This window comes from Primulina huaijiensis, chromosome 7 (assembly GCF_012295235.1).
Source record: "Primulina huaijiensis isolate GDHJ02 chromosome 7, ASM1229523v2, whole genome shotgun sequence".
NCBI lineage: Eukaryota > Viridiplantae > Streptophyta > Magnoliopsida > Lamiales > Gesneriaceae > Primulina > Primulina huaijiensis.
This window is the reverse complement of record NC_133312.1, coordinates 9,414,870-9,425,178: the sequence shown is the minus strand read 5'-3', so window position 1 is coordinate 9,425,178 and position 10,309 is coordinate 9,414,870. Positions and strand designations below refer to the sequence as shown.

At 35.7% G+C, this 10,309-nt stretch overlaps 1 protein-coding gene across 1 annotated transcript; it reads left to right on the top strand.

Moving 5' to 3' along the window:
• Positions 1-8,267: 8,267 nt before the first annotated feature.
• LOC140980154 (uncharacterized) lies at positions 8,268-9,788 on the top strand. Its single transcript, XM_073445852.1, has one exon. The coding sequence runs from the start codon at positions 8,373-8,375 to the stop codon at positions 9,678-9,680; it is 1,308 nt and encodes a 435-aa protein (XP_073301953.1). The 5' UTR covers positions 8,268-8,372; the 3' UTR covers positions 9,681-9,788.
• Positions 9,789-10,309: the final 521 nt, after the last annotated feature.

Genomic DNA, 10,309 nt, shown 5'->3' with positions numbered 1-10,309 from the left:
GCATTTTATGTCTCAACCATGTCAAAGGGAATACAAGAGAAAAGATAGTCTTCAAAGTGTTTGTTTTGATGCCAAAGAGAGAATTCAAATGTTTTATTGGATTGATAGTTACATAGCCAGAGATTGCATGCAATAAGTTGATCAACGACCATAGGCTTATATCCCTCAGAGTTATCGATTCATATCGATGGGATAGAGGCACAGAGACAGAGATACTATATAGATATCAATCCAACAGAGAAAAGAAAAATACCATCGTTATTGTTATTCATTCTATGATATTCATGTTTCAGAGTTGATGGTATTTAATGTTTTCAAAACCATGTTTTACAGAGAATGGTATATGTACATTGCTATGTAAGAGTTCCACTTGCTGAGTTTTATACTCATTTCAGTTATTCATGTGATGCAGATAAGAGTGACGGGCCGGGACGTTGATTGGAGCCGGGGTCATATGCATAGAAAAGGGAAGGAAGAAGACTATTTTGCAAGTATTTTGACATGATCACAAAAATGATGTTTTGTATTTTGTTGCCTCATTTGATTGATCATGTATATACTTTTGGATTATAAACATTGAAATTATGTATATGTCAAGAAAATTTTAATCCTTCCTCCCTTCAAAGAAAATTTTAAATTCCGCTGCTATTTTATGAAAACCGGTTAGAGGTGTTACAGGTGGCTAGGCAGGAAGAAAGACATCTGCCGATGCGTATCAGAATGTCTCACTTGCCAACAAGTGAAAGCTGAACATCAGATGCCAGCAGAGATGATTAAGCCACTCCCTATCCCCAAGTGGAAATGGGAGAATATCACCATGGACTTCGTCGTTGGTTTGCCGAGGTCAGTCAAGGGATCCAATGCTATTTGGATTATACTGGATCGACTTACTAAGTCGGCACACTTCTTGCAAGTGAAGACGACTTTCTCCATGACGCAGTATGCAGAGCTCTATATCAGAGAGATAGTCCGATTACATGGAATCCCAGTTTCTATTGTGTCCGACAGGGACCCGAGGTTTACATCGTCCTTTTGGAAAAGTTTGCATGCAGCCATGGGGACGAAGTTGCTATTCAGTACAGCTTTTCATCCGCAGAGAGATGGCCAGTCTGAGCAAGTGATTCAGGTTTTGGAGGATTTATTGCGAGCCTGTATGATCGATTTCCATGGGACTTGGGAATCTAAGCTACCTCTAGTGGAATTTACATACAACAACAGTTTCCAATCATCTATTGATATGGCTCCATACGAGGCATTGTATGGAAGGAAGTGCAGATCGCCGATTCATTGGGATGAATTCGGTGATAGAGCAGAACTTGGTCGAGAGATAGTATCAGCAGAATGCAGATGTGATGGTCAAGATCCGAAACAGGATGAAGACCGCACAGAGTCGTCAAAAGAGTTATGCTGATAAGAGGAGAAGGGATCTAGATTTTGCCGTAGGTGACCACGTTTTCGTGAAGATAGCACCCATGAAGGGTGTTTTGAGATTCGAGAAGAGAGGCAAGCTCAGTCCGAGGTTTATTGGACCGTTTGAGATCCTTGACAGAGTTGGGACGCTAGCTTATCGTGTAGCCTTACAGTCAAATCTGGCAGGGGTACACAATGTGTTCCACGTCTCGATGTTTAGGAAGTACCTAGCTAATCATTCGCACATTTTGAGTTACGAGCCGTTGCAGTTGGCTCCAGATTTGTCATATGAGAAAAAACCTGTCCAAATCCTAGACAGACAGGAGTGTAGACTTTGGAACAAGGTAACCAAACTGGCCAAAGTCCGGTGGCTAAATCAATCAGTGGAGGAGGCCACTTGGGAGACCGAAGCATACATGAGGAACCGCTACCCAGAATTGTTTGGTAAGATTTAATTTCGAGGACGAAATTTTTTTTAAGTGGGGGAGGAACTGTAGAGCCCAAAATCAGTACACGTAAATTCAAATTATTTATTTAATTTTAAAATGATTTTAGTGATGCATGTTTTATGAAAACTCATTATTTTAAATTATTCATGTTAATTGATGCACGTTAAAATATTTTCTTGAGTTTCATGTTTCAGGCGATTGTTCGAGGCGGGATCGAGAAAAAGATACCGATGACGATTTGTGGCGATTTTAAGAATGTGATAATTCATTTTAAGTTAAGATTGGGGCATTTTAAATAATTTATTAAGTCTTAGTATTTTAAAAACCTAAATTATTTATTTAGTATTTTATGATCATTAAACTTTTAAAGTTATGACACTTGTGCAAGTTTTTTTGAATTTAGAGATTTTATTATAATTAGTAAAGGGTTAGTACTTTTAATTAATTGTTAATTATTAATTAAGCAATATTTTTCCTTTAATTACTTTCAAACTCACGCACACACACCACTAACACACACACATTCACGTTTACACACACACAATTTCATTCCACCTTCACTTTCTTTTTTTTTTAAAGAAAACCTAGGGTTCTTCTACCTTATAGCAGCCGCCCCTCCCCTTCAATCTTCTAGCTCATTTTCGTGAGTTTTCTTCAAAGAAAATAGTGTCACGTTCGTCACGGATCAAGCCTCGCATAGTTTCCGCTTCGGTATCACCGTATCATGAGTTTAAACGTCAAAAGGCATGTATATTCTTTCGTTTATGCATCGATCTCGTCATATTATTCGTTGTGTTGTTTATTGTGTGTAAAAATCCATGTATGATGTGCAAGTTTGAGCGGAAAATTCATTGGATCAGTTTTGAAACAATTTTTAGATCTGGAATTTCATTTTTCACTGTATTTTGAATTACATTGATTTTTTGGTCAAGATTTTGAGAAAACCTTCAACACATGAAATGTAGAAATTTTTGATACCATCGATTTGACATAAAATTCAAAATATTTGGATAATAATTGAGTGCGTTATGACCGTTTTTGTGAGACTGCTCAAACTGCATTTTCTGAAAATATATGCTACTGACGTGTTCTTGAAGTTTTATTATTGCAAGCTTCGTTGGGGATCGACGAGTGATCACTGCTGTGTATAGGTATATTGTTAATGATGTTGGGATGTTTATTAACGTTTCGTTTCGTGTCATTAGACACTTGGGAGAATGAGTTGTCGTAAAAATCATTTGGGTTGTCAAAAGTTATGTTCACGGGTTTATTTTGTTACTTGTGATGCATGGTTGTTTTGGGACAATTGTATAGGCTTGAGTCAGGTAATAGCATCCTAGGATTAGTCTCGAGGTGTCGGTTCATAGTCCGTACAATCGAGTTTAGAATGTTAAGCAACATATGTATTGAATTTTCGTGGGTTTGCAATTACCGCGGGTACACGGACCCGAGGGCGGATCCTTACACGGGGTTCGTGCCTTTATTTCCTTCATAGTATCAGTTTTGCGAGCCTACACGGATTCTCACACGGACCTTGGCACGGAGTCAATGCCCTTTCTTCTTTTTAAGTATCCTTACAGTATGTACACGGAACCTTACACGGACCCAGGCATGGGTTCCGTGCACTGTGTTTTTGGGATATCTTAGGCTTCACTTCTAGGTTTGATTTGGGGTTCTATGTCATGGTTTATTACGATGATTTAACGAGGTCAAGTCCCGAGTGATCTAGAATGTCATAAGTAATTATTTACTTGGGTGGTGAGCTCGAGTACCTACGTCTAAGTTATGCAAGTTAAACATTCGAACTCATGTTAGTATGTTGCAGTAATGGCCTCAAGCGAGATCCAACGAATCCCTCAACGCCAAGTAAGTATGTTGAGGTGTAAAAAAAAAAATATTTTAAGTTTTTGAGGTATGCTAAATGTGTTGTGACCAAATTATGTATGGGATTGGAAAGCGGTAAAGCATGACCAGGGACCAATCCACCTCGTTAAAGCATGAGCGGGTCTAGATCAGGATTGGAAAGCGGTAAAGCATGATCATGGACCAATCCACCCGTTAAAGCATGTGCGAGGATCTCATGTATGTGGCAGTGGATCTTCCCTGTCAGCCCAGTATTGTGGTTCAGTCTGATCAGGCGTATTTATGTATGGGTCACTTGTTTTGAAACATGCATCTACGCAAAATGATGAAGTTATGTATGTACAAGTATGCAAGCATGTTTAAGAAAAGTTTTACGTTGATGGCACGTCTATGTATGTATGTATGTTCAAGTTTTGTTGCATGTTCAGTTTTCAGTATGTATGTCCTATTTTAAAGACGTGTGTGGTTTTATTACGTATTATTTGTTATTTCTAATTTATACGTGTTGAGTCTTTAGACTCACTAGACTTGATCGATGCAGGTGAGGATGATTTTGAGAAGACTAGGGGTGGGGACCAGGGAACAGGCTTGGACTGAGTAGGAGGCTAGACCCGAGGACCGCCTAGTTTTAAGAGTTTATGAAATGTTCAAAATACTCTGATTTATGTTACTGACTATGAGATTTTAAACAAATACTTTTGACAAACTTTGTTTTGAGATCTCTTGTTGCAACTATGTTGAGATGAACAGTTTTTTTTATCGAATTTTGAAGGTTCACGATTTATTTTAAGAAAATTTTTAATTCTTCCGCAAATTTTAAATTGTTTAAAATTATGGTACGTCACATACAAGGTTCATTATCGTCCTTTGACTGGAAAATTAGTTTGTACCTTTGTGTATAGCTAGAATCCATTGAATGATTTTGTCTTCATCTACAACTGAAAGATTCCGAATGATGCTTCGAACTAGTTAGCTGAATTGATCTTCAGTTAAGCTGGTGAAATCAGTTGACTCGTCAGTTGAACTGATTTCACTCTCGTCCAGTTGAACTGATCAGCTGGGTTTCTTCATCAGTTGAACACTCCTTCGGCTGGCCAGGCTTCTGAGGTTCTCCTGCTGAATCACCTATCAACTGGACAATCATTGGACTGCTCAATTGACGTAACAGTTAGATTGATTTAGTTTGTGCGATCAGTCGGGTCTTCAGTTTGCGATGAAAACAGCTCATGACTGATCCTAGTTCTGCACACTCAGGTAGATTATTAGTAATTCAAAATAACAAGTTTTGTTACATCAAAATTAAGATTGAGAACTTTTAAAAAGTTCCAACATGAGTCAAATGACTAATGATGTACAACCATAACCACAGACTTATCAACTCGATAAATGATAACCACTTAAAAAGTTCGAGGGGGGCTGTTAAGTGCATAATCGAATGATCAGCCATCTATATGATCTATATGAATGGACATCCACATGTTCTTACCAATAAACGTGACGTTTTCATCACATAACATATTCTCAAGTTTGAGCGATTTTTATCCTTGTTTTAGTCAGCTAATTCGATTAAGAACATATTTAGAATATACAATACGCTTCCTAATGAATTTCATGATCCACTAGGCTCATGGACCTCATGGTAGTTATATTATATTTAATGACTTTATATATGCATTTCGAATAAGTATACAAATAAAGTAAATGTCATAATTGTATAAAATCATAAAATATTATTACAATAAAGATTGCTATTATATAAGAGTTTATAAAGTTTAAACCATAAGTTGGCTCACTGGACATCTACTATTACAAAATATTAAACCAAGTTTTTCATATGCTTTGTCGCTACATATTTTTCATCAAATGACAGTTCAAATTATAGGAACTGGCACCAAAAACTCATTCAGAATGTTCCACTATAATTTAAAAAAATGCAAAGTCAAAGAACCATCTAGTTAGCAGATAAATAAAAATATCTCTTTAAAAATTAGCGTGAAACATGTAGCACACATAATATACACACTGCTCTTTGATAATTACAAAAAATTTGCAACAATTCACTTCAACAATCATTATCTCTAGCCTACTGAAAATCCTAAATATTTCACAAACTTTAGCAAAATGACCAATAAGATTCTTACAGTCAATTAAAAATATTTCTCAAGTAAATACACTAGAACAAAATGATCTTTAATGATCAGATATAATAAACTAAGCGCGTGCTGAAAAATTCTTGATAAGTTATGCTTTTAAGAACTTGATGCCAGAATAATACTTGATGATTCAGAAAAATTATCGGAGAATTTGAGTGTGCATCCAACTGATCTATGTATAGGCTTCGATTCCAATGGTCGGATTTTTGAATATGATAATCGTTTTCAAATATGAACGTCAATGTGCCATGTCATCGTTCTTTCTGACAGATAATATACTTTTGATAGTGCGCATGGACTCTGATATTCCAACAAACTGAAAAATTGTAAAAATTTTATACGATATATTAGCATGGCTCTGATCCATGACAAAGGATGTTCTAGAAATCTTCAAAGAATGTCTATAAAATAGTCTGACTGATTGAGTAGTATGATTTGATTAGTGATCCTTTAATCAGTAGCTCTTGATTAGTGATTTTCATCAGTTATGCTTTGATAACGATTAGGCTTAGAAGATCAGTTTATCTTTCTGATCAGTTCAGCTTGGGAAATATTAACACATGAATAATCAGTTCTCCTTATGAATTCAGTTCGACTAAAATTTTATTAAAAGATCATCTATAATCAGCAGCCTTTTATTAAATCACTGAAATTCAATTGATCCACACACACCATGCATTCACTAATATCCTTGGATATAATTGAGGATGATTGATTAGAATCATTTTTTTCTTTCTAAATAACATATCATCGTCCATGGAATAAACTGAGAAGAAGAATATAAATGGATGAGAAAAAGGGTTTTGGAGAAAAAAAAAAGGAAAAAGAAGATGTGGAAATGATGAAATATAACTATATATTTACAAATATAGTTTATTTCACACCAATTTTTGGTCTCTAAATTATGAATCAATCGATTATGAATAAGTGAAAAGAGAAGCTGAGTAAGAAAATGTGGATGAGAGAGAAGATGAAGAAGGTCACATGCAGCTAGGGATGTAAACAAACTATGCCGCTCACGAGCTATTCGAAGTTTGGTTTTGTAAAAAACTCGTTCGAGATCATTCGTTAAGCTTATCGAACTGGGCTCAAGATTAATGATATTTGTCTTGTAAGTTTGTGAGCTAGAGCTCGTTTATGTGGCTGACTAGTTTGTTGGGCAGTGGATTTAGCAATTTGTATTGTTTATTTATTGTCTCACATTAAAGTTTTAGTGAAAGAGATGACATGTGAATGCTATAAAATGAGAAATTCACCTTTCAAATTTCATATATTAGTTGGCATTTTGGGTAAGAATGCTCAAAGAGCTCGAAAATGAGCTTGTTTAACGAGCAACGAGCGGAGCTCGAGCCAGACATGATAAACGAGTTATTAATAAACCGAATTCGAGCTAGTCGCGAGCTTTGTACTTTTAAAACTATCCGAGCTCGAGCATAATGATAAACGTTCGAATTGAACTTGAACCTATATATATCTTAAACGATGCAATGCAAAGGTACCATGAAATATATGTTAAAACCATTTCTTTGTCTGCATGTTCATATTACCAATATAATGCGAAAAATATAAAGAGTATTCTTGGAATACGTTTTTGGTGAAATATAATGCTAAAAATATTTTTTTATACATATTGGAATACGTTTAGAGGATATAGTTTTGGAAATTAAAACGAATTTTTAATATAAAACTAGTGTTGTGGTACACGTGTTTGTGTATATTATATAATATAAAATTTTATTTATTGCATATGTGTAATATATTTTTATTTTTCAAATAATTGTTATATATTTTTTTATGTGTAAATGATGGTAAAAAACATTAAAAAGTGATTTAGTGAATATGTAGGAATTATTAGTTGACAGAAATGTGATGAAAGATCGATGAGATGTGAAATATATTAATAAATAAATAAAATGAAATATCTTTTGATATTGAACGTTTGGTAAAATTGAAAAAAAAAAAAATTGGTGTGACATCAAATATTATTTTTACAAAATCATGTCCATCAAATAATAAAGAGTAGGTTTTTTGTGAGACGGTCTCAAGAATCTTTATCTGTGAGACGGGTCAACCCTACCTATATTCACAATAAAAAGTAATACACTTAGCATAAAAAGTAATATTTTTTTATGGATGACCCAAATAAGAGATCCGTCTCACAAAATATGACCCGTGATATCGTCTCACACAAGTTTGTGCCAATAATAAAAAAAAGAAGAAGAAGCAAAACTGTGGTCTGTAAAACAAAAAATATTAATTAAAAACACGAAATAAAGATAAAATAAAGTTTATTTTAAATTAAAAACGTTTAAAAAGAAAAGTGTTTTAGATATGTATTTAACTATACATAGTAAAATATATTCCAAATAAAATAAAATGTAAAAATAAAATAAAAACCCCCAAATTCGATTTCACCACAACACAAAATAAGGGAGTAGGCGAGTTCTTTGCTGTCTTCTATGACGAAACGAGGCAACACTGTTCTCAATTGATTGTGATGTCGAAAAGATACAGTATGGAGACTTCCGCGTCTTTAGTCTGCTCAAAGGTGATCCCTTTCAACTCTACTTCGTCCTCACCTCGTCATTTTGTGTCAGTGAGACCTTCTAACAAACAGATTCACTGCAAGAATGATTCGGAGAAATACTCTCTGAGACATGTCAATCTGAAGTTTATTGGACACCCTTTAAGCTGTTCTTTACCAATTTTTCCTGGTACTGTTTCTAATTATCCCGTGACGAGGATTAGAGACCCATTTCGTCCTCAGTCAGATTTTTCTTTGCTATGTCCTGCCACTTCTATTTCTCGTGTCTTGCGTCCTCCTAGCATGCTCCAATGCTCGTATTCAAGTTCCGCAGTGCCAGCAGACTCAGATTCTCAGAATTCTTTGCTGAAGAGTTTGAAAAACTTCTCCCCAGAGTCTCTTAAGTCGACTCTTTCACAGCTGAATGCATTTGACATTTTCAAGTGGGGTTTAGTGTTCTCTATTGCATTTGCAGCGTCGAAATGGACCTTGAATTTACTCTTCAACCCTTTTTTCTGGATGTATTTTAGCTGGACTTGGTTGTTCTGGCCCTGGATGGTAGCCATTGGCCTAGCAATTTACAGCCTTTACAGCCTTAATAAGCACTTAATGGGTGAGGCAAGCTTATTCGAACAGCTCGCAGTCGTTACCTCAGCTTTCACCTGGCTAACGTTAGTCCCACCTGCTCATTTTAATGGCTTTCTTGAAGGATGGCCTTTTGTTTTCTTTCTTGTGTACCATTATTTCTTCTTCCTCAATGTTAGTGTCCGGAAACGGCTGTATGGAGATTATTATCCTAGGGAGCATGACAGCAAGTGGGATATTAGCTTGCCTAATTGGCAGAAGCTGTTGTTTTTCGGTGGAGTGATGGTTGGGCATTGGTTAGCTGCATTTGAAGGGCCAGAACTGCATCTTATTCCCGGTGGATGGACCAACGTGGGTATTTGGGTTTTGATTATGTTGACCATATTCATGCAGTATCATTCCACGTTGTATCTGGCCAAGTATTCCGTGAACGTGGTGGTGCCGACTGCTGTAGTCCAGTTTGGACCATATAGGTTCGTTCGGCATCCGATTTATGCGTCTACAATGCTTCTATTTGTGACCTACTTTACTTCACTAAGGGCACCAATGAGTGCTCTGTTTGTTGTTGCAATCTGTTTGATGTATTACGGGCGAAAGGCAAAGGTAGAGGAGGCTGTGATGTTAGAAACCTTTGGGGAGAGGTATACTGAGTACGCGAACAAGGTTAGATACAGGTTGATTCCTTTTGTTTATTGATTTAAACACTAATTAGTTTGGAACTTGAAGCAATCTGTATTGAAGTAACACAATTTGCCTGGTAATGATGTATACTTGTTAAATTTTGATTGCAGTTTTTTTTTTTTTTTTTTTTTTTTTTTTTTTTTTTTTTTTNGATGCAATCCTATCTTGCATTATTTTAGTGGCATTAGTAAGCAACCGATAAGGCAAACCAGGTAGGTCGTATTGTTTTCAAGAACATCTAACTTTTAAATGCTGGTCTCTGTTAAAGTCTTCAGCCTATCATCTCACATTATCATAGTGTCATTGCAAGCACCTGATCACAATTTTGCAAACCATCTAGCGGTGTTGTTTCGAAAACAATCGACATCGTAAAGCTTATCATCATTTGAAGTTATCGGTATAATCCTCAGATCTCGCAACCAAGTTTGCCACTCATTTTCTTTGCTTCTGAATTTTTGTAGATATAATTCATGGTCTGGAACAATGAATTCTTCTAGGTTGTGACATTGTGTCACCTTTAGTTTATTTGGAATATATTTGTGTTGGTTTTATTGTCTACTGGCTTGAACAAACGAGCAGTAGGTGTGTGTTCAAGCTCAAGCATTTGGCTCCAATTTAGAATAACCTGCATAAATTCATGATCA